The sequence below is a fragment of the Colobus angolensis genome, unplaced genomic scaffold (assembly GCF_000951035.1).
Source record: "Colobus angolensis palliatus isolate OR3802 unplaced genomic scaffold, Cang.pa_1.0 Scaffold447, whole genome shotgun sequence".
In the NCBI taxonomy this organism is placed as follows: domain Eukaryota; kingdom Metazoa; phylum Chordata; class Mammalia; order Primates; family Cercopithecidae; genus Colobus; species Colobus angolensis.
This window is the reverse complement of record NW_012117899.1, coordinates 977,446-1,002,955: the sequence shown is the minus strand read 5'-3', so window position 1 is coordinate 1,002,955 and position 25,510 is coordinate 977,446. Positions and strand designations below refer to the sequence as shown.

Sequence of the window (25,510 nt, the reverse complement as noted above, 5' to 3'; positions counted from 1 at the left end):
TCTGAAGAAGCTTGGAAGTCTTCAAAGTTTCCACACACACACACACACACACACAGACACACACACACACAAATTACTATTTTTTTGGGGGGGGTTCTGCTTGAAAGGAAAGCACTCTCTTACTTGCCCAGTGAGATTTCCCCTGAGCTTCAGGTCATTTTGCACGAACATGGCAGTAACCCTCTTTTTTCTCTTTTCTTTGACGTCTCCATGAATCTATTCCTTGGAAACTCTTCCTTTTTCTTGATTAAACTTCCCTATCTTGTCCTACTCCACTGACTAATGATGTAATTGATGGCTAACATTTGAGATTAATTAACTTTGATGAGCTTTGTTTTTCTTTTCTATTCTTTTCAGCCATTATTTCAGTTCGTCCCCACTGCAACTCCCCAACCCCTTCCCTTTGAATCTTGTGGTCTTGAGAGCTAGTCTTTGTCATATGTCTTGTTGTGCTGAAGGTTTGTGAGATGATTCTGTGTAATTCAGTAATAATAATTAATTTGTACTATCATTAATTTGTACTAATTATATCAGTAATGATACCAACAATGCTGACTGCCATTTATTGAACTTCTTTATGTGGCTGAGAGCTATGCTAAGGATTCCAGGTGTATTGTCTTATTTCATTTTCACAAAACCCCATTACATATTCATTTATTTACTAAAAGTTTTTTTTGAACACTTGCCATATACTGGATACTGTGTTAGGTGCTAGGGTTACAGTGATAAACAAAACAGTCTCTGTTCCTGAAGAGCTTAGGGTATAGTGGGAGAAATAGATGTTAACAAAGTAAAAATAACTGTTTAATGATGCGATAAGTGACATAGAAAGTGTAACAGAATAATAAGATCTATTTTATTTTACTTTATTTTGTTTAGTTTTATTTATTTCTTTTGAGACAGAGTCTTGCTCTGTCACCTAGAGTGGAGTACATTGGCACGATTTCGGCTCACTGGAACCTCCACCTCCTGGGTTCAAGTGATTCTCCTGCCTCAGTCTCACAAGTAGCTTGGATTTTAGGGGTGCACCATCACACCTGGCTAACTTTTTTGTATTTTTTAGTAAAGACAGGGTTTCACCAAGTTGGCCAGGCTGGTCTTGAACTCCTGACCTCAAGTGATCTCCCCACCTTGGCCTCCCAAAGTACTGGGATTACAGCGTGAGCCACCACACCCAGCCTAGAAGATTCATTTTAGATACAGTGGTCTGGGAAGGTTTCTCTTAGAAGGTGACATATTTAAATTAAGGCATAAAGAATAGGAGGACCCCAGCAGGCAGAGGAAAGGCCTGCAGGAAGATGTAAATAATTAACATAAAGAACTTTTCCTTTAATAGAGAAACTGAAAGAAGATCAGGGAGGTTACATAGAGAGTGTCAGAAGGGTAAAGCTAGCTGAGGCTGGAGGTGGGCCAGACCATCCAGGGCCGTGGAAAATATATTTCTTTCATGTGCATTGGGAAGCCTTCAGGGTTTTAAGCAGGCAACTGAAGGATCCAATTTATATTAAAAACATTACTCTGGCAGTCTTGTGGAGAGGAGGTTAGAGAGGGACAAGAACAAAAGTGGGGAGAACTGTTCTGAGGTTAAGGTAGGATTCAGGTTAGAGGTGGTGATGGTGGGATACAGGATGGTGGTCAAGGAGTTGCGGGAGCAGTGGAAGGTCCAAGAAATATTTCTAAGGTGGAGTCCAAAGGGCGTGGTGACAAAGACACTGGAGTCCAGGGATGACTTAGATTCTTGGCTCAACAATGGAACTGATGTGATACCATCCTCTTCCTTTTTCGGTCTGGGAGACTAAGGCTCCAAGAGGTTAGGCAATATGTCCCAGGAGATGTGTCTAATAAACACTGTACAAGTTGAGCATCCCAAATCCAAAAATCCAATATCCAAAATGCTCCAAAATCTGAGATTTTGAGCACCACATTGACATGAATGAAACCCAAGGGAAATACTCATTGGAGCATTTTGAATTTCGGATTTTTGGATCTGGGATACTCAACCAGTAAATATAATGCAAATATTCCAAAATCTGAAAAAAATTTGAAATCCAAAACATTTCTAGTCCCAAGCATTTCAGACAAGGGATGCTCAACTTGTATCAGGATATGAGCAGGGCCCATCCAACTCCAGAGAGTACACATATAACCAACACACTGTATTATTTCTCAACAAGTCAATCCTGCTGCTTTCTAAAGGGAGAGAAATGGTTGTCTTATGGATTGTAAACTCTCTGTCAACCACAATTCCATTTGCTTAGTTATCAAAGAGAGAGTCAATGTGCTGGTGTGTTATCTTTAGCATGTTTTGGCCTGAAGTGGATTGGAAAATATTATTTGAATCACATGCTGGAAATGATGTTATCCTTAGGTGTTTAACCCAGGTAAGCAGTTTTAAATCTGAAGGACAGGAGATGATAATCCTATCCTAGATATTCAAATTCCTTTGCCAGGAACAATAGGAACCAAGCTTCCTGCTCTTCGTTCTCTCTCATGGGATCAGAAGATGTATCATTCCTGAATTCCTTTGAGGCCTTTCAGCAACTTACATGACGTTGTCAAGGGCAGTTGCCCTGGAAAAAGTGGGTTTACTCTGTGGGAAAAAGAGGAAGATGAAGTAGGTTAATTGGAACTGGAACCTCAGCCCACCCCTCATAACTACAGAGGAGGATTGGAGACTACTGACAGGCAGATAGTAGAGATATTGACAGCACAGGGCAGGATTAAATTAAAAAATATGTAATTTGAAAACTCGGTTATGCATGGTGATCCTAACACAAAATAACTTGTTGGATATGTTTTGATGATGTCCCAAGACTTTCCGTATGCTGCTGGTGTTTGTGCATCTGTAAGATGACCCTTTTATTTTTACTTTATTTGCAAAATCATAGGTCTGTGGAGAGAGGCAAGAATATAAAAACGTGGAGCAATCATGGGTTTACCTCTTTGGAATGATTAATTGTGGAGTAAATTGTGACAGTAGCATTTTTTATAGGTGTCGAAATTTCCGTTTCCTGTAAAAAGAATCATACCAGTTTGACTTATACCGAGACAAAGAGATTAATGCATAGATATATTCTTAGGAAAGACTGTGTGACAAAAAAGAGAATATGTCAAAGTTCTTCCAGAGGAAGGCCGGGGAATGTTTAGTGGAAGACCAAGCACCACTAGCTAACAAATCTGTGAGGGTTTAGTGGCATTTCCTAAGCCCCAAACAGAAAAGCAACATGGCAGCAAACCAGTGGGCTCAAGAGCCAGAGAAAGACAGCCTTGCTGTATGAAGGGAAGGAAGTATTCTTGTCCTTTGTCCACCTCTACTTTCCTTCCTGCATTTTTTAAGAAAGACCTTATATACCAGATAGTTATATTATACATTTTGTCTCAAATTTTTACTAGTTATGACTGAAACTGCCCATTTTGCCTGCTCCATCTTTTGCTATAATTCTAACTGCCTGGTCATCATGTCATTGGGGTCTCCTCAAGCATGGGGAATGGGTAGAATAGGAACACTTGGCCTTAAGAACGACTCTGCGTGGAATGCACATTACAGAAATAATAGCAGAAGTCCCTATGCCCCTCAAAGAACCTACTCAAAGATTTTGACACTTTAAATTAAAGAAGTATTTAGAGAATTATCAAGACATCGACTGGGCACAATCGTTCATGCCCGTAATCCCAACACTTTGGGAGGATGAGGCAGGCAGATTACTTGAGTGCAGAAGTTTGAGACTAGTCTGGGCAACATGGCAAAACCCTGTCTCTACAAAAAGTAGAAAATTTGTCCTGATGTGATGGTACGCACCTGTAGTCTCAGCTACTTAGGAGGCCGAGGAAAAATGATCACCTGAGCCTGAGGAGGTTAAGGATGCAGTGAGCTGTGATTGCGCCACTGCACTCTCCAAAGCACATTTTTTTTTCCTTTTTGCTAAACAGAAAGCTAACACATTTGTGGGAAATTAGTGTTTTGGTTTGTCAGAATGTGAGTTAACTTGTCTTCAAGAGGAATTTGCAAAGGCAAGAGAAATGTCTGAGCAAATGAGAGTACCCCTTCTTGCTCCCTGTCATCAAGGAGCATACTTTGCAAATATAGGTGAAGGGAATCCAAGATTTCTAGATAGATCATTGCTTACATCATTTGGAAAATGCTAAGCTTTCCTGGCTTATTTTTCAGAAGACATGAAAACTGGCCTCTCAAAATGTATAGTATTATTTAGAGATGTGCCACCTGCAGGTCCTTTATTTAGGGGTGGTGGGGAGCTGCGGATGCATGACAGATGAGTTGCTGATGCTTGACCAAGGCCATCCTGTTATGTTGTAGATGAGAGGGGAGGAGTGAAACATTACTCATGGTTTAGTGGCCTCTACTGTGCCCCCTTCCCCTCTTGAGAGACTATTTCTGAGCTCCCCTAAGACCCCTACATCCACAGTGAGAAGTCAGTCCCCTGCTATGGAACTATGTCCATAGGAAACTTTCAAACTTAGTGGAACTCTGACCCATTCAGCAAGTATTTACTGATCATTAGGCTAGGATACAGGGCAAGAGAGAGGAAGACATAATTTGTACTTCCAGTCAGCTTGTAATTAAGCTGAAGGGACAAGACTTATTGATGTATCAAGCAGTTGGAGAATGGTGTAAAGCAGGGTATGAATAAACATGCCCTTAAGGGTGAGAACGGCAGACACCAGAGTGGTCTAGCACATAACTTTGCTGCCCCTGTTGCTGTGGCTGTCTTCTCCTCCCCTCAATGGTCATTTGATCAGTCAGATGGTTATGGTGACAAGTTTGTGAGCAATGGCTGTAAAACTGACAACACAATGGCGTATAAAGCTGAAAGGACTCACCCTGTTTGAATGAGTGACTGAAGCATACACAGTGTTGTTCACTGGAGAGACTGAAACATACTCTATGTTCCCCGCAGACTCTGCTGTTAACATAGGAAGGCACAGTCAATGGCAGAAGGACTCTGGGACTGCTCTCCCAGGACCTCGCCCTCCCCAGTGCCCACTGTGTCCCCAGATAGGCAGGTGTTTGAAGCACCTGCTTTCCTGAGGGATCACTCATTCTTGACAGTCTTTGGAGTTCTGGGTGAACCTTCTCAGTCATGTGGTCTATTTCTGACCACATCTCTTGGGGTAGGAGGTGGTGTTGAGGTCCCCTAAAGCTTCAGAGTCTCCCTCAGGCTTCACATGTGGGTCAGGAAGCTCCTGGGACCAAATAGCACTGCCTATGGAAGGGCTAAAGACACCTTGTTGGCAAACATAACAAGCTAGTTATTTCACATACAGGATATTATTAAGCTTTTCAGAGGTCCCTATAGTGGATTTGATTATTTTGGAGATGAGGAACTGGAGGCTCAGAAAGCTTAACTGACTTGTGCAAAGCCATACAGGCAGTGATGAAACAGGAACTCAAATTCATGTCTTCTGACTTCAGACCTTATGCCTTTTCCTCTACAAGCGATGTTATGCATCACTCATGCGTGAAATGAGACCCAAAGCCAATCTGAGTCCAGAGCCTGTGTTTGTGTTTCTATATCATGTTTTCTGTTTCCACTGTGTCTATCCATCGCCAAAACCCTGGCTCAACAGTAATGATGCAGTCAGACAGTTTGGTTTTGTGCCTTGGATGCTTTAATCCTGCCTGTGCCCTGGACTTGCTGGGTGACGAGGGATGATCCCTTTCACTGGGACTTAGTGTCTCCATCAGCAGGGTGGTGAATGAACCTGATATCACCAAGAGAAACTGTGTGAGTGACTGGTTCACATGCCTGTGCCTGTGAACCATGTAGGACCTATGATTGCAGGTCATCTCCCCTCACACCATGTGGTCTGAGTAATGACATTCTGACTCCTTCCTCTGTCATTATCCAGCCCTCTGCCATCCCCCTTTCTCTTCCATTTGGCTCTTCCCATCTGCTTTATGATGGAGAGTTAAGAGTCTGAATGCTCACCAGGGCCCTGTGTTCGCTGAGTAGACAAAGGTAGAGAATCTGAAAAATAAAACCAGAAAATTTAAATGTGTGACAGCAGTGGGAGAGGCATTTCACCCCCAGCCCCATGAGTGTTGGGATGTGGTGGGAGGGGACCCAAAAGGAAGGGCAAGCAGCCCTGAGACAGGGTCCTACTTTTCCCTGTAGGATGTTTCTCTGAGGATATTAGCAGGTGCAAGATCACACCCCAGGATCATCTCAGTGGACTAACTGAGCCGGGGTTTGCAGCCTCCCTCCCTCCTCCTGTCCTCCACAAGAGATCCTTGGGAATCAGAGGCCCCAAACTCTCAATCCCTGGAAACCTGGAGAGGAGACAAGTAGGAAGAAAGGAAACCTGCCTCTTCTTTTCCTCAAAACAAGTAACAGCACTATGATGAAACCGGTGACTATGCATGTCCCAAAAACCACAAACAGAATCATTTTGGTATCTATATATTGAATTTTAGCATCTGAAAAGAGAAAAAAAAATGACATTTGAGACACATCAAGTGAGGCCCACTGTTCTTGGAGCCTTCATGGAGCCTCTTCTAGGCCATATTTGGGGGCTAGGTAGGTTTATTTATACCCAGAGGCTTTGGGGTGAGAGTCCTATGTGGCAGGCAGGGGAGGGTGGGGCCCAGTGGAGTGGTGGGGAGAAAGCAATTGTACCTTCCCAGGCCTTTGCTTTTGGGTTCTGAGTGGGTTGGAGGAGGGGTTGGGGGATGGAGAGGAAGGAAGGAGAGTCCGCTGGGAGTACTGAGAGATGCAGAGCTCCAGAGGGCATCTGTCCCCTCCCAGCAGCATTTTCTGCCTCCCACTGGGCCACTGTTTTGGAAATTATGTAGGATGTGAGGACGCATTACACCCCACAGCTGCTCAAGGCTCTCAGACCTGAGGCAAGCTGTTACCTCCGCAAAGCTTCTGGGCAGAGACAGAGAAGGATAAATTGCTGACAGCATTCTCTGCTATGCAGGTGTAGTCCTGTTCACTGGAAATCCTGGGGTCCCAGGAGGTAGTGATGTTTGGCTCACTTGAAAGTGTGCTTCCCAAGGCCTCCCATCTGAATGAGACATTGTCATCTGCATCCTCCACAGAGCAAGTCAGATGGATCTCACAGGTCCTATTCTGAAATAGCTGACTGTAATTGTTAACTTGTATGTTCCTCAGTTGTCCTGTTTGCAGAAAAATAAGATCCAGATTAAGGACAAATGTCTTGGCTCAGCCCCCTGTGAAAAATATCCTTCACCTCAATGTTTTGTATTTCACCTTTGCTGTATATTATGGTCTGTAGACTCTGTAAAGGACTCTGCTTTTATTGCCCAATTGATGGTAGCAAGGTCTGGGATGACCAAATGATGCGGGACATCAGTATGGGACAGGATAGCCAGCAGAAGAAGTGGGAAGGGAGAGACTGAGGTTTCCATCAACTAGTTGGATAGTTTTGGGGTGGTCATTTTATATTTCTGGGCTCCAGTTTATCCCTGGGGTCCCTTCTAGTACTTGCACTCTGCCCCTGTGTAAAGACAATTTGGAGACCAAGGCGAGAATTCTGAGGGCACCTCAGTGAGGTCAGAAGCCAGAAGACCAGGTGCAAGAGTCCTGTTTCCTCTGCTATCAGAATTACCTAACTGGGGTGGAAGATGGAAGCATCACTTCCTTGGGGAATTTGAATCTATGGGGATCCTGGTTCTCACTGTATCTAAAGCTGGCTCCAATAGTGAGAAAGAGACTCAGATGTAGAAGGTCAGCAAGAGAGAAAGGAAAATGCTGAGAACCAAAGAACTGGGGGAGGAAGAAGTGAAGAAGCTGAGAGAGCAAGCAGGCAATTCTGGGGAGCAAAGAAGTGCAGCATATCTAGGCATGTGAGATGACATGTGATGCAGATATTTCTGAGAGCAAAGACCAGGAAATATTGCCTTGTAAGATGTAACTGTGAACCAATGGGAACATGGGAGCAAAACAGAAAAGGCCACTGACTTAGCCTTGGCCTAAGGTTTGAGGTAAAGATGACCCAACCAGGAAGAGAATGACTCCAATTCTCTGATTAGAAGAGACCGAGTAGTGCTTTAAGCTTAGTTGAGTAGGGGTTGTGGAGTATCTGTACTGAGATCTTACCAGAACAGAGTTTTCATGTATTGGAAAAGTGTTGGATTTGGAGTCAGGAAGACCTGAATTAAGATCATGGCTTTGTAATTTACTGGCTACATGACCATGGACAAATTACTCCTATATCCAAGCCTCAGTTTCCTTATCGGTAAGACCAGGTAATAATACCCACTTCTCAGGTAATTTTGAGGAATAAATGAGACAGTGCCTGGTACAGGGATAACAAATATTTGGCATGAAAGTCACATCTTCCTCATCCAATGTTGATGGCTGAACTAAAAAAAAAATTCATCTTGCTACCTTTTTCCACTTAATGAATATGTAAGGACATTTCCACATGTATGTAAGTGTGTAAGTATATCTCAAACTTGGTAGAGTCTAAAGGACTCCTATTTTTCTCTCCCAAACCTTCTCAACCTACAGTTTTCCCCATCTGACTTGTTGTCAACTGCATCCTTCCTATCACTGAGGCCAAAACCCCTGGAGTTATTGCTGACTCATATCTTCATCTCATACTCCCACATCAGGAAATACTGGTGGCTTTATCTTCAAAATATGTCCAAAATGCAACCACTTCTCACCATCTCCACTGCTACCACCCTGATCCAAGCTAGCATCAACTCTTGTATGGACTATTGCAATGGTCTCCTAAATTGGGCCATTGGCTTCTACCCTTCTCCCTTGAACTCTATTCTCAACAGAGCAGCCAAAGGAATCCTTTAGACAAGTAAGTCAAATCATATTACTTGTTTGCAAAACTTTCTGATGGCTCTCAGAAGCCAAAGTCTTTGTGATGGCTCAGTCCTTATGCGATGTGGCCCCTGTTTCCTTTCTGGCCTCATTTTCTATTACCTACCCCTTAGTCTGCTCCTGGATGTTTGGCCTCCTTGGTATTTCTTGAGTAGGCTAGGCACAGGGGATCTTGCTATCTATGCCAGATGGCGTGGTTTCCAGTTGTCTGCATGGCACCCTTCCTCACTTCCAATAGGTCTTGGCTCAAATGTCATCTTTTCAATGAAGCTTGTTCTGATCACTCCTTTTAAAATTGTCCCCTGCTCCCTGGCACTCTTGATGCTTCTTATGCTGTTTTAATCTCTCCTTTGTTTATACCATTCAGGGCTTTCTTACATGCTATATCACTTGTTTATATGATATGTGAATTGTTTGTTACCTGCCTCTACTTCCCTTCCAGAATGTCAGCTCCATGAGGACAGTGATCTTTGTCTGTTTTGCTCACTGATGTATTCCAGGTGCTACAACAGTGCCTTGGACATTATCCATGTCTAACAAACATTGTTGACTCAATTAATAAACTTATCATGGCTTCAACATTTTCTTAACATTGAACTCTAGGCAGTTGTATTAGTTTGTTTTCACACTACTATAAAGATACTACCTGAGACTGGGTACTTTATAAACAAAAGGGGTTTAATTGACTCACAGTTCTACATGGATGGGGAGGCCTCAGCAAAACTTACAATCATGACGGAAGGGCAAGGGGAAGCAAGTCGTGTCTTGCATGGCAGCAGGAGACAGAGAGAAAGGGCAAGGAAGTGCCACACTTAAAACTATCAGCTTTCATGAGCGCTCACTATCATGAGAACAGCATGGGGGAAACCTCCCACATGATCAAATCAGCAACCATCAGGTCCCTCCCTTGACATGTAGGGTTTACAATTCGAGATGAGATTTTGGTGGGGACACAGAGCCAAACCATGTTAGCAGTCAGTCCTAATTAATTGGTATTGGCCCATAAAATCAAATCTTTGCCATTCATATCCTGGCACATACCAAGAGATTGAGCAATGTTAAAAATAAAATCTACATAACTTATACCTTGAAATTCCTGGCAGGGCACGGTGGCTCAAGCCTGTAATCCTATCACTTTGGGAGGCCGAGACGGGTGGATCATGAGGTCAGGAGATCAAGACCATCCTGGCTAACACGGTGAAACCCCGTCTCTACTAAAAAAATACAAAAAACTAGCCAGGCGTTGTGGCGGCGCCTGTAGTCCCTGCTACTCGGGAGGCTGAGGCAGGAGAATGGCGTAAACCCAGGAGGCAGAGCTTGCAGTGAGCTGAGATCCGGCCACTGCACTCCAGCCTGGGTGACAGAGCGAGACTCCATCTCAAAAAAAAAAAAAAAAAGAAATTCCTTTGCACTATTGTAAAACTACCTGGTGTGGCTCACACAGTTCTTTGTGTATGTGCCTTTGAAGGAGATGGCACTCTAAAAATCCCTGAAAGAGATCAGCATTGAGCCTCAAGAGGGTGGTTGTTGCAAGATAAGTCATACCTGGTCTTCTCAACAATGCTAGAGGAATATTATCTCAGCAAACGTGATGAAGCCTGGTACCCATTTCTGGCTTTCCATTGGATGAGTCTCTCTTCTCTCCAGTATCCTACACTGCCTAGATAATTACTGGTCACCCAGGGTGATTCTGCCTGTAGTGGGTTGAATAATGACCTCACAAAAGATCTGTCCATGTCCTAATTCCCAGAATCTGAATATTACCTTATTGGACAAAAGGGTCTTTGCAGATGGAATTAAGTTATATGAGATTATCCAGTATAATCTGGATAGTCCCCAAACCCAATGACAAGTGTTCTCATAAGAGAAAAGCAAAGGGATGTTTGAGACAGACAGAAGAGAAGGAGGCAACCTGACTATGGAGGTAGAGATTGGTGTGATGCAGCCACAAGCCAAAGAAAACCAAGGAGTGTTGACAGCAACCAGAAGATGGGACAGGCAAAGAGCAGATTGCCCCCTACGGCCTCCAGAGGGAGCAAAGCCCTGCTCACACTGTGATTTTAGACTTCTGGCCTCCAGAACTGTGAGAGAATATGAATTTGTTCCGCCACCTACTTTATGGTATTTCTATTTCAGCAGCCTCAGGAAAGTAATACATTGCCCCAGGGTGATTTTTCCTTTTTAGTTAGAATCGCTTGTATAGAAGTTTTCCAGACATCACCTCTTTCCCATTACGTTTACCTGTTTGGTGTTCCATTCTTCAAGGACATGCCTTTGACTAATCTAACATGATAAACCTGCCAAATATTCAGGGGATACTAAAAGTTAACTTGTAATCTGTCTGTGGAGATACTTTATTTTAACAGTGCTTTTTTGAGTACCATGTCTTAACCCAAAGAACTCTGAGTGAATTTTAGACACTACAGGCCCTCAAGTGGATAAGAATTATAGAATTTCAGTGGTTTTTAATGTTTTCTGGTCTGATTGACAATTTAATGCTTGAATCTCCTGCTAAGTCGTTATTCTAAAGCCATTAATGGCATCTCTGAATATCACTGGTTGCTAGAGAGGTATTTTTCTGATATTGACTCATAAGCAACCTCATTATAGTTTCCATAATTTTATGTAGATAACATTTTCATTCTTTTTAATCTTGGGAAGGCAGATTGTTGACTGGTGATTAATATGAGCCATCGGGGGAAAATATTGTTAAAAATTAAATAAACTTGACAGAAAGGATCCTTCTCATTATCAGCCTATCTTTGCAGAGAACTTTCTAGGTAGACCACTGTTCTATACACAGATCACTCTACTGGGTCAGACTAGCCTTTGTGAAAAGGGAGGTGTTGTGGCAGATAGTTATGTGGGAAGTGCTGCCATTACTATCTCTGTGACTTGTACGCAAATCACTGTGACTGAGGCTGTGCCTCAAGGGTATAAGATCTGTACCTACCTCATGGAAGCTTTGTGAGAATTACATGGCAAACACATGTAATGCACAAGGCAACACTATCATAAATATTTGATTTCCATTACTTCTGCTACATTTCTGATTGAAGAAGACCGTTTTACTGGAGTGAAGTAATTCTGAGCTGGGACACAAGACAGGCTCTGTCCTCAGCTCTGTCATTAACTGGCTTTGCAATGTCATTGTGTTGACACTGACTCAATGACTCCAAATGCCATATTCTTTACCACTAGGTGACAGTGCACATTTGAAGTCACATAGGATTGAAATACACATATATTTTTCAGTCCATATGGAATTAAACCCCATATTTTGACTCACTGAATATCCTCAGAGTATAACTGGACAGCTTTGCAGAGGTCTCTGTGGTTATCTGGGCACTGTAAGAGCCTGTGTCTTCCATCTCCAGGTTGCTGAGTTTCAGGGAGTAGGACTGGATGAAGTTCAGTCGGTTTCGCTGTTTAGGATGAGTCACGTGGATTTGTGGACTGTTGGTTTCAGAGAGTACTATGAAGGCAAGAGATGTTCCATTGCAAAGCCAAGTGATGGACTGGATCTTCTCTCCCGCAGGAAACTCCAGGGGAAGAATTACTGACTCCCCCAGAACCCCATTCACCATCAGTGGGGTTGAGCGGCTTTGTGAAACTAGATTCCCTGTAAACACAGAAGGAAAAGGTTTTACAAATGTTCCTGACAATCTCCCTGCCAAGTCCTGCACCCTTTCACCTAACTCTGCCAGTCTGTTAGAGCTCTCTGATACCAAAACTCAGAGATATGACAGAGTAGGAAAGCATAAGGAGATGGTTCTAAATGAATAATCACAGTCCCAGAGCTTCACCTCTAGCAAAATGTCAGCCACTCTTGGTTAGTAGGCAGCTAGTCTAGATGAAACTGGCTCAGTCCACGCTGGGTTCTACACTGGCTGGTCACTCCTAGGTCATAACTATACTTTGTGACCCCAGCCTCTGAATTCCTCAGATATTAGGTTGAGGGGGACAGGAAACTATAGACTCCAAAAACTGCAAGTCTTTGCTAATAAAGTATAATTAAAGCCTGATATTTACTGATTACCTACTGTGTGTCCATCTTAATAGGCTTGTGCAATTTAGAAGGCTGGTAACAGAGACTAATATCAGGGATTTATAGGATAGTCAGTTCTTCTTATACATTATTTCATTGATGCTGACTACAATTTGTGAGGCAGGCAGGATGGATATTATTACTCCATTTATAGATAAAGGAACTGAGCCACAGAAAGGTTAACTAATTTTCCCAGGATCGCACAGCTAAAGAATAGCAGAGTCAGGATTCAAACCCAGGTCTTCTGACTCCAGTGACTTTGTGTTCTTTTCCTTATACCAGAAGATTTTTCTTTATTCTCTCAGAAAGATTAGGAGGAGACAAAATTGATACATATAGAAATAATATATATAATTTCATAGTAACACATGATGGCTACATTCTTGTGAGCTTATTTAGAACTATCAATGTTTAAGCAAAAAAGGTGAAATGGTCACAATGATTTTTAAAGAAGATGCTTCCTTAGCATCCTTTCCCAAATTCTTAGCAATTATCACACTATTTTGTAGTCTTGTTCACCTGTTTGTCTAACTGACCATGCCTTAATCATCCTTGCATGTCAGTACTCAGCACCATGTCTGACACGTAGTAGAGTCTGTGGAAATGTTCTAGAGGGTCAATGAATAAATAACTATAATCATTACCTAACCTTCTCAGGATCTCTTGCTTCTTTTTCTTAAAAATTTCAACTTTTGTTTTAGATATGAGGGTACATGTGCAGGTTTGTTACATGGGTATATCGCACCCAGATAGTGGGCATATTAACTAATAGGTAGTTATTCAACCCATACCCATTCCCTTCCTTCTGCCTCTCGTAGTCCACAGTGTCTATTAATCCCATATTTATGTCCATGTGTGCTCAGTGTTTGGTTCCCACTTATAAGTGAGAGCATGTTGTATTTGGTTTTCCGTTCCCATGTTAGTTTTCTAGGATTATGGCCTCCAGCTCCACCCATGTTGCTGCAAAAGACATGATTTTATTCATTTTTATGGCTGGTTAGTATTCCATGGTGTATACGTACCACATTTTCTTTATCTAATCCATCATTGATGGGAACCTAGGTTGATCCTTGTCTTTGCTTTTATGAATAGCATAGTGATGAACATACAGGTGCATGTGTCTTTTTGGTATAACGATCTATTTTCCTTTGGCTATATACCCAGTAATGGGGTTGGTGGGTTCAATGGTAGCTCTGTTTTAAGTTCTTTGAGAAATCCCCAAACTGCTTTCCACAGTGAAAATTTACATTTCCCACTAACAGTGTATAACCATTTGCTTTTCTCTGCAACCTCACCGTGGGACCTAGCACCTATTCTTTTATATTTTTTGACTTTTAATAATAGCCATTCTGACAGAATGGTAAGGGTCCAGTTTTAATCTTCTGCATATGGCTATACAAAAATATAAAAATGTATATTAGTGTATTCTGAGTTTTCTATTCTCTTCCAGCTGTCATTCTGACAGAATAGCTATTATTAAAAAGTCAAAAAAGTGTATTAGTCCATTTTCACACTGCTGATAAAGACATACCCAAGACTAGTAATTTATAAAGGAAAGATGTTTAATTGACTCACAGTTCCACATGGCTGGGGAGGCCATGGCACTCACAATCATGGCGAAAGGTGAAGGAGGAGCAAAGTCACATTTTTTTTTTTTTTTTTTTTTGAGATGGAGTCTTGCTCTGTCACCCAGGCTGGAGTCCAGTGTTGCAATCTCAGTTCACTGCAAGCTCCGCCTCCCAGGTTCACGTCATTCTCCTGCCTCAGCCTCCAGAGTAGCTGGGACTACAGGTGCCCGCCACCACACCCGGCTAATTTTTTGTATTTTTAGTAGAGATGGGGTTTCACTGTGGTCTCGATCTCCTGACCTTATGATCCGCCTGCCTCAGTCTCCCGAAGTGCTGGGATTACAGATGTAAGCCACCGTGCCCGGCCAAAGTCACATCTTACATGGCGGCAGGCAAGGAGAATGTGTGCAGGGGAACTCCCCTTTATAAAACCACCAGATCTCATGAAACTTATTCACTATCATGAGAATAGCACAGGAAAGACCTACCCCCATGATTCGATTACCTCCTATCGGGTCCCTCCCATGACATGTGGGAATTATGGGAGCTCTACAGTTCAAGATGAGATTTGGGTGGGGACACAATCAAACCATATCATAAACCAAACCAGCATCTTTTTTTTTTTTTACTTTTTAGTAATAGCCATTTTGACTGGTGTGAGATGGTATTTCATTGTGGTTTTGATTTGGATTTCTCTGATGATTACTGATGCTGAGCATTTTTTCATGTTTGTTGACTACTTGTGTGTCTTCTTTTAGGAAGTTCATGTCCTTTGCCCATTTTTTAATGGGGTTTTTGCTTATTGGTTTAAGCTCCTTATAGATTCTGGATATTAAACCTTTGTTGGATACATAGTTTGCAAATGTTTTCTGTCATTCCATAAGATGTCTGTTTACTATAATGATAGTTTCTTTTGCTGTGCAGAAGCTCTGTAGTTTACTTAGGTTCCACTTGTCAATTTTTGTTTTTGTTGCAATTGCTTTTGGGGACTTAGCCAAAAAATTTTTGCCAAGGCCAATGTCAAGAAGGATATTTCCTATTTTTTTCTAGGATTTTTATAGCTTGAGGTTTTACATTTAAATATTTGAGCCAAAAAATAAATAAATAAATAAATAAATAAATAAATATTTGATCCATCTTGAGTTAATTTTTGTATATGGTTAAAGATAAGGGTCCAGTGTCAATCTTCTGCATATGGCTAGCCAGTTATCCCAGCACCATTTATTGAATAGGGAGTCCTCTCCCCATTGCTTGTTTTTGTAGGCCTTGTCAAAAATCAGATGGTTGTAAGGGTGTGGCTTTATTTCTGAGTTTTCTGTTCTCTTCCAGTTGTCTATGTGTCTGTTTGTGTACTGGTACCATGCTGTTTTGGTTACTATAGTCTTATGGTATGGTTCAAAGTCAGATAGTGTGATGTCTCTGGCTTTGTTGTTTTTGCTTAGAATTGCTTTGACTATTTGGGCTCTTTTTTTGGTTCCATATGAATTTTAGAATAGTTTTTCTAATTCTGTGAAGAATGGCATTGGTAGTTTGATAGGAATAGCATTGAATCTAGAAATTGCTTTGGCCATTTTAACGATGTTGATTCTTCCAGTCCATGAGCATGGAATGTTGTCATTTCTGAGGGTTTCTTACTTCTTACGAGAGGAGCTGAATAGGGGAGGAAATGTCTCTTGGCGTCCTAGTGCTCAGCTCCTGGGTGAGCTTGCACTTCCTCTCTCTTTCATGACTTGTCATATGGGTTCCAGGCACATGAGCATTGCTGTCATCAACATCTTTCCTATGAGCATTTTAATACACTGTTATTTGTCATCCTGACTCCTTTTTCCTCTGAATCACATGGGTGAATACCACAAGAAAAATTTTGAGCAAAATGTCCAGATACCAGAGAATACAATGATATGATTCTATTTATTTAAAGTTGATAAACAGACAAATCTATGCTGTCAGAAGTCAAGAGAGTGGTTACCTTTGAGGAGGAGGGAGAGGTGGTTAATAGGAGGGACTATAAAAGAAGGATCCTGGAAAGCTAATAATGTCCTATCTCTAGATCTGTATTTGGCTACATGTCAATGGTCTATAAGGACCAAAATGATCTGGCCATCTCTCTCTCTTCGACCTAATTCCTATATTCTCTCCCTTGTTCACTTTGCTCCAGCCCCTTTGGCTATTCCTTGAACAGGCCAGGGCTTTTGCATTTGCAATCCTTTCTGTCTGGAATGTACTTCCTCCAAGTATCCATGCAGCTTACTCTTTTGCCTCTATAAAGTCATTAATGCAAACATTCCTGCTCAGAGAGTTTAAGGAAGTGTGACCACTCTTTTCACACCATCAGCCCCCGTCCACCCTTGCACATCCAGCTGCCTTTGGATTTACCATCTAGGACTTACCATCTAGTATACTTTATAATTTGCGTATTTGTTTTTATTTTGTCACCTCTCCACTAGAATGTAAGTTCTATGGAGACAAAGATTTTTGTCTGTTTTGTTTACTGTTGTGAACATTCTTGAACATTGCCTGGCACATAGTAAGCATCCCCTGAATATTTATTGAGTGAATGGACATATCTCCGTTCCATCTCTTGGAGGTTTTCTGTCTATAATGTTAAAGCTCAGTTCCTTTTGGTAGGGGATCTGGGCTTACTCAGTGGCCCAAGGACTCACCAGGAGCTGTTCTTCCCTTGCCTAGAACACTCCTTTAATTTCCATTGATTTTATAGATTGAAATAATTAGTTTATGTAACAAGTCATTCATTCTATTTGCTAACTTCTATGCTAATTCAATTAGCAAAACCTCAGAAACCATGGCATTCAGACCATATTTATTAGGTCTGTTTTATGTACCAGTTCCTGGACTGGAAACTGGGAATATAAATACTGTCAGTCCTCTGGGTTCATCATCTGATAGAGAAGCCTGACAGGTAAATGAGTAGTTAGTTCTGATGTGGTGGGTTGGGCATTGAGCTAGTGTAGGGCTTTGCATCTGCATTGCCCTCGTATCACTATTGCACTTACACATGCGATTGCAAGCAGTTCTTTCTCTTTGTTATAATTATAAGATTATTTTCCTTTCTTTTCCATAATCTTGAGGTCAGGGATTCTGATTATTATTTCTATATTCTTAGAACTTAGCACACATTTTCTAGCTCAATAAATGTTGAATTGTTAGAGATATGTGCTCCACGGAAGCACAAATTGATAGAATCATGAACTGGGGACAGTTGGGAGTTGTCGGGGAACAGTTCACAGGAGATGACATTGTAGCAAACTTGAATAAAACCTACGAGTTCTCCATTACTTAATTATTTGTAATTCTTCCAAGAATGCCTTGCTTTCTTTATTTTTTCACTGTTTTTCCCTCTGCTTAAAATGCCCTTCTTCACCTTTCTTTCCTACATGGTAAGCTCCTCTTTATCCTTCAAGGATGAGCTAAAATATCTGTTTGCCTCTGCTTATATTTATGCGGGTTTTGCGTTGGTACAGGGCGGAGGGGAGAAAGTAGTTTGTGGTGAAGGAAAGGGAGAAGGAGCACAGGATGGATGAGATGATAGGAATAGTTCCCCATAGACCCAAAACCAAACCAAAGCAAAACTAGATTTGAGAAAATATGCTTAGGGACAGTGAAGGTCAGATGCTACTGAAAATGTTTAAAAGACACTACGTGACACTTTGTACAGGAGCAGAGCTGCTTCAGGGCCAAGGTGTTGTGGTGTGGCCCAGAGGGCACATGGAGGTCCTTTCCTCTGCCCTGCCGGGAATCAACACTGATGCTTTGGGAGCATCCGGGACCAGCAACCTTGGCATGGATATTGATGTTCTTGGAATAGGCAGGGCATCTAAATGGCTCTGCTGGCATCCTGTGTAGAGGACTAGAAGCAGAAAAGAAATTTAAGAATGGGAAAGATGCCTCATGTTAGCTGCAACTGGTAAGGCTGCTTTGGGGACTCACGGGAAACTTTCCTTTGAGACTCTCATAAGTCACTGGGGAACCCCTTGCAACATAAAGGTGGTGCTAAAGTCTTGCCCATCCTCTGGTGAGGATGTCAAGACAGCAGACATTTGGGGTACATTTGTTTACAAGTTTCATCTACTGTATGATGTGTTTTGGGGAACTCAAATAATGTCTTAGGCAGCATTGTATTTCCCCATAACCTGGTCCAGGGAACTCAGTGAATGTTAAGTAGATTGAGATTAGCATAGAGAAGTTTTTAAGGGTTACCTGATTAGTGGAGGATTAGTTTGGAAGATATTAAAAAACATGAAGTATTTTTGAAAATTAGGAAAGTATAAAGAGAGCAGTGTCTTAGGAAAGAGAGGAGAGAGGTAGAACTAAGCAGATTCTGAAAAAGAGAGAAAAGTCGAGAAACTTTGGGGTTTCTAACCTGAGGGACTAGCTTAGGCCCATCGATACAGCCAAGAGGGATATAGCAAGCTGTGTTAGCTCCACAGGAGGCAAATGCAGTTTGAAAGAGAGTAGGGGTTGATTTCTCAAGAGAATTAAAAGGAAAGGGAGGAGAAACATAGGATGTTGAGAAGAACGTAGGACAAATGGAAATTACTCTTTAGGGTAGCAGAGTCCTGAGCAAATTTGGAGCAAAGGGAAGCAGCTGGGAGAGAAAGAAAAAACTTAAGATATGCTGAAAGGGAGTATTCAAAACAGTGTCATTTCTGAGGAGGAAGCCAGGGTGGGCTTAGGAGCATACGTGAAGAGGTTAGTCTTGGGTAGAGGTGGTTCTCCTTTTCTTTTGAGACTGAAAATAATGAGGTTAAAGATCTCAAAAGATTTAGAGGTTAAAGGGGAAGAAGTTGGAATATTTCACTTATGTTGTTCTCAAAGTTGTTCTAAGAGAAGTAGATCTCACAGAATCTAGAGAAAGCCGGAGGAGACATGTAAAAGCTGCTGTGAGGAATTTGTTAGGAAACTGACAAGTGATCAACAAATGAGTGTGGAAGCAGGGAGGAGGAATTGGCCAAGACTGGTTGACAGGCAGCATTCATGGAGTGCGTCCAGTTTTGCATTGGCTGGTGCGAAAGTGATTGCGGGTTTTGCCATTACCTTCAATGGGAAAACCCGTAATCACTTTTGCACTACACTAATAACTTTCTCCAATGATTATAGCACATGTAGCCCAGGAACAGGGAAAGAAGGTGCTAGGGATCACCTAATACTAGCAACAGGCAAAGTATAGGCAGGTGTGGCATCAAAGGGGAGAGGGATTTCAGGGGAATGGTGACTACTTTGTTGAAATTGCTGGCCTAAAGTCTGAAGGTCAGTGACATTAGTGAAAATGGCACAATAAATAGCTGCAAGGGTCCATCCTTCCACAAAAAAAACATGAACACTCATGCAAACACACACAGAATGAGCAAACATTGTCAGAATCAACTTTGTCAGAACTGTAGAAACTAGTCAAAGGATTATAGCAACCAAGCAAATGATGAGTCAAAAAAAGAGGCAACTTAAAAATGCTAGGAGTTCTAGTCTGGTCAACATGGTGAAACTCTGTCTCTACTAAAAATACCAAAAAATCAGCCAGGCATGGTGGAACATGCCTGTAGTCCCAGCTCAGCAGGCTGAGGTGGGAAAATTGTTTAAATCTGGGAGGCAGAGATTGCAGTAAGCCATGATCACACCAAAAAAACAAAAAAAAACAAAAAAAAAAGAAGAAAAAAAGGAGTTAAAAAAAGTCAAATACCTAGAAACAAAGTATAAAGCAGTGGTTATCAGAGGTGGAGAGAGGGAACAGGGAGGAAATGGGGAGATGTAGGTCACAGGGTACAAAGTTGCAGATACATATGGTAAATAAGTCTTGGAATCTAATATACAACATGAAGGCTATACTTATACGATTGTATTGTATACTGAACACTTGCTAAGAGTAGATTTTAGATACTCTTACCATACTTGCAAGAAAATGGTAACTGTGCAAGATAATGACTATGTTAATTTGCATGACTATTAACATGCAAATTAGACTATAAGAGTAACCATTCCACTGCATATATCAAAATGTCATGTTGTACAGCTTACATATATACAATTTAAAAAACGATTGGGGAACTTTACAGAACGTTTGATCGCCCTTTCCCTGATCTCTTTTCTCCATCTTGGTAGCAGTCTTGAAGATGGCCATCTACATTTTCAGTAGGAGACCATGGTCACTGGTTCCAGCAGGCATAGAGCAGACCTGGTTCTGAAAGAATTGTATTTGTCTTTTTTTGAACTGTCTGGATGCTCCCTAAAGAACTGAGGAAAAGCACTTGTCTTTGTTTCAACTACCTCTTTCAGGTAGAAAATTAGCCATGCAGAGGACATTTCTCATAAACACTGAAAGGCCATCAATACCTGGGGCAAAACATTATAGTGGAGGCAAAAAATAGATACGTTGAATGCCTGGGAGGAAAAGCTGGGGAGAAAGATTCTTAGAAGAATTCAGGCATTAAAAAATGTCTGCTTGTACTAAGGAATTTGGAAAGCCACATACATGCCTAGGGCAGGCTACATACTTAGAAAAGTTCTGAGAAGACCCTAAGATTTTAACTATGGCTGATATTTATGCTGGGTACAAGAAAAAAGTCAAAGCTCAAGCAGAGTGGTAAATAGCCTGTCTAGGCATTAAAGGAGTGCCCCAAAACAGAGCCAATCTGCAAAGACAAGCACAGACATTTATTTATTTGTTTGTTTATTTATTCCTTCTGGTGTTCAAAGAAATATCTGTCAAAACACTAGTTGACCATAAGCTAAAGAAAAAGACATTTTAGAGACTACATGTGACAAATAATACAATGTTTACAAAAATAGTTTAGAATAGTCATTAAACAAACAAGAATTATAACCCAGAGCAAGCAACAAAACCAAATACTGAGGAAGGGGAAGAATCTGATTTCCAGAGTTAACATATTACAGTATTCAAAACATCTAGTTTCAACAAAAAATTATAAAGCATGTGAAGAACAAGAAAGTGTGACCCATTCACAAGAGAAATGAACAGAAATTGTCCCCAAGGAAGGACAGATACTGAATTTACTAGACAAAGACTTTAAGTCAACTGTCTTTTTTTTGAGACAGGGTCTCACTCTGTTGCCCAGATTGGAGTGCAGTGGTATGATCTCAGCTTGCTGCAACCTCTGCCTCCTGGGCTGAAGTCATCCTCCCACCTCAGCCTCCTGAATAATGGGTTCTACAAGCATGTGCCACCATCCCTGGCTAATTTTAAAAGTATTTTGTAGAGACACAGTTTCACTATGTTGCCCAGGCTGGTCTTGAACTCCCAGGTTAAAGCGGTTTACCTGCCTTGGCCCCTGCAAAGTGCTGACATTATGAGCATAAGCCACCATGCCTGGCCTCAACTATCTTAAATATACTCAAAAAGCTAAAGGAAACAATGGACAAAGAACTAAAGAAAATCAAAAGGATATATAAAGAAAAGTAAATATGTTTAAAAGATAGAAATAATAACAAGGTGTTAAGTAGAAATTCTGGAGCTGAAAAAAATACAATAATTGAAATAAAAAATTCACTAGAGGCTTTCAACAGAAGCTTTGTGTAGGCAGAAGTAAGAAATAGCTAATTTGAAGCTAGGTCAATTGAAATTATCCAGTTTGAGGATCAGAAAAGAGTGAAGAAAAATGTACGGTGCCTAAGAGACTTGTGGGGCACCATCAAACATACCAAAAAGTAGGTATAATAGGAGTCCAAGGAAGAGAGGAGAGAGAGAAAAGGGCATAAATAATATTTGGAAAAAATAATCCCCCAAACTTCCCAAACTTTATAGAAGACATGAATTTATACATCCAAGAAAGTCAATGAACTCCAAGAAGAATAATCACAAAGAGATCCATAGCAAGACATATTATAATCAAACCAGAAAAAGAAAACCAAGGAGAGAATCTCAAATGCATCAGAAGAAAGCAACTAGTCATGTACAAGTGATCCTTAATAAAATCAGTAGCCAATTTCTCAGAAGAATCCATTGTTGCCAGGAGGCAGTGGGATGACATATTTAAGGTGCTGAAAGAAAAAAACCACCCATCAACCAAGAGTTCAACATCTGAAAAAATTATCCTTCAAAAATGAAGGAGAAATTAAGACATCTGCAGATAAACAAAAGCATATAGAGTTTATTGCTAGTAGACTTGTACTATAAGAAATACTAAAGGGAATCTTTCAGGCTGAAATAAAATCACACTAGAAAGTAATTGAAATCCCTACCAAGAAACAATGAACAAAGGTAAATGTGACTGCATAGATTAATACAAAAGTCAGTATTCTTGCATTTTTGCTTTGCAACTTCTCTTTTTTCCCACATGATTTAAAAGACAAATGAGTAAAACAATAATTATAAATCTGTTAATAAGCACACATGTACAAAGATGTAGTTTGTTACAACAACATAAAGGCAGCAGAATGAAACAATATAGGAGCACAGTGTTTGTATATTATTGAAGCTAAGGTGGTGTGAATTCAAAACAGCTTGTTATAAGTTGAAGAGATTAAATGTAATACTGAGGATAACAATAAAATAACTAAAAATACAGGAAAGGAAATGAGAAAGGAATCTAAACTAAAAAATATGAACTATACACAAAAGAATAGAATAGTGGAGGGATTGAGGGGAAAAGGTTTAAGACATATAGAAAAGAAATGGCAAAATGCAAGAAGTAGGTCCTTACATATCAGTCATTACTTTAAATGTAAATGAATTGAACTCTTCAATTAAAATGCAGAGATAGGCAGAATGAATTGGAAAAATAGGATTCAACTATTTTCTACATACAGAGATTCACTTTAGATTCAAAGGCACAAATACATTTAGAGTAAGAAGATGGAAAATGATATTCCATGCAAGTAGTAACCAAAAGAGACTTACAGTAGCTATACTAATATTGGCAAATAGACTTTAAGTCAAAAATTATTAGTAGAGACAATAAAGGATATTATACATTAATAAAAGGGTCAACCCAGCAAAAAGTTATAACAATTATAAACACATATGCACCAAACAACAGCCCCAAAATACATAAAGCAAACATTAACAAAATTCAAGGGAGAAATAGATAGTTCTACAGTAATAGTTGAAGACCTCAATACCTCACTTGCAATAATGGTCAAAACAACTAGAGAAAAGATCAATAAGGAAATAGAGGGCTTGGAAAACATTATAAACCAACAGTACCTGACATATATATGAAGAACACTATATCCAAACACAGCAAAATATACATTTCCTCAAATGCACATAAGTCGCTCTCATAGGACAGACCATATATTAGGCCACAAAAACAAGTCTCAATAAACTATAAAAGACATAAATTATATGATGTCTCCTATGACCATAATGGAATAAAACTGGAAATCAAGAACAGAAGAAGAATTGGAAAATTCACAAATATGTCAAAATTAAACAACATAGTGTAAAATAATCAATGGATCAAAGAAGAAATAGCAAGAGGAATTAGGATATAACTTGACACAAGTGAAAACAAAAAAAAAGCTTATCAAAACTTATGGAATGGGGTGAAAGTAGTGCTGAGGGATATTTTTATCCCTCTGAAAGGAAGAAGGAGGACTAGGAATCCAACTTACAAAGGATGTGAAGGACCTCTTTAAGGAGAACTACAAACCACTGCTCAATGAAATAAAATAGGACACAAACAAATGGAAGACTATTCCATGCTCATGGATAGAAAGAATCAATGTGAAAATGGCCATATGGCTCAAGGTAATTTGTAGATTCAATGCCATTCCCATCAAGCTACCAATGGCTTTCTCCACAGAATTGGAAAAATCTACTTCAAAGTTCATATGGAACCAAAAAAGAGCCCAGATTGCCAAGACAATCCTAAGCAAAAAGAACAAAGCTGGAGGCATCACGCTACCTGACTTCAAACCATACTACAAGTCTGCAGTAACCAAAACAGCATAGTACTGGTACCAAAACAGATACATAGACCAATGGAACAGAACAGAAGCCTCAGAAATAATACAACACATCTACAACCATCTGATCTTTGACAAACCTGACAAAACAAGAAATAGGGAAAGGATTCCCTATTAATGGTGTTGAGAAAACTAGCTAGCCATATGTAGAAAGCTGAAACTGGATCCCTTCCTTACACCTTATACAAAAACTAATTCAAGATGGATTAGAGACTTAAATGTTAGACCTAAAACCATAAAAATCCTAGAAGAAAACCTAGGCAATACCATTCAGGGCATAGGTATGGGCAAGGACTTTATGACTAAAACACCAAAAACAATGGTAACAAAAGCCAAAATAAACAAATGGGATCCAATTAAACTAAAGAGCTTCTGCACAGCAAAATAAACTGCCATCAGAGTGAACAGGCAACCTACAGAATGGGAGAAAATTTTTGCAATCTACCCATCTGAGAAAGCACTAATATCCAGAATCTACAAATAACTTAAACAAATTTACAGGAAAAAAACAAACAACCCCATCAAAAAGTGGGCAAAGGATATGAACAGACACTTCTCCAAAGAAGACATTTATGCAGCTGACAGACATATGAAAAAATGCTCATCATCACTGGCCATCAGAGAAATGCAAATCAAAATCACAATGAGATTACCATCTCACACCAGTTAGAATGGCAATCATTAAAAAGTCAGGAAACAACAGATGCTGGAGAGGATGTGGAGAAATAGGAACACTTTTACACTGTTGGTGGGAGTGTAAATTAGTTCAACCATTGTGGAAGACAGTGTGGTGATTCCTCAAGGATCTAGAACTAAAAATACCATTTGACCCAATGATCCCATCATATATACAATGATATATACCCAAAGTATTATAAATCACACTACTGTAGAGACACATGCACACGTATGTTTATTGTGGCACTGTTCACAATAGCAAAGACTTGGAACCAACCCAGATATCCAACAATGATAGACTGGATTAAGAAAATGTGGCACATATATACCATAGAATACTATGCAGCTATAAAAAAGAATGAGTTCGAGGGGGCGGAGCAAGATGGCCGAATAGGAACAGCTGCAGTCTCCAACTCCCAGCGCGAAGGACACAGAAGACCGGTGATTTCTGCATT

At 40.5% G+C, this 25,510-nt stretch overlaps 1 protein-coding gene across 4 annotated transcripts in view; it reads right to left on the bottom strand.

Moving 5' to 3' along the window:
• Positions 1–853: 853 nt before the first annotated feature.
• SLAMF6 (SLAM family member 6) overlaps positions 854–25,510 on the bottom strand; it is a 45,894-nt gene continuing 21,237 nt past the window's right edge. The window contains exons 2-8 of one of the 4 annotated variants that reach the window (XM_011957634.1): positions 12,112–12,444; positions 6,875–7,138; positions 6,326–6,436; positions 5,949–5,987; positions 4,840–4,922; positions 2,940–3,011; positions 854–2,590 (exon numbers count right to left, since the gene is read on the bottom strand). In XM_011957634.1, the coding sequence (XP_011813024.1) occupies positions 2,543–2,590; positions 2,940–3,011; positions 4,840–4,922; positions 5,949–5,987; positions 6,326–6,436; positions 6,875–7,138; positions 12,112–12,444 (950 nt within the window). In that variant the 3' untranslated portion in view covers positions 854–2,542. The remainder of the gene's footprint in view (positions 2,591–2,939; positions 3,012–4,839; positions 4,923–5,948; positions 5,988–6,325; positions 6,437–6,874; positions 7,139–12,111; positions 12,445–25,510) is intronic. The other 3 variants (XM_011957635.1, XM_011957636.1, XM_011957637.1) reach the window with 3 other exon arrangements.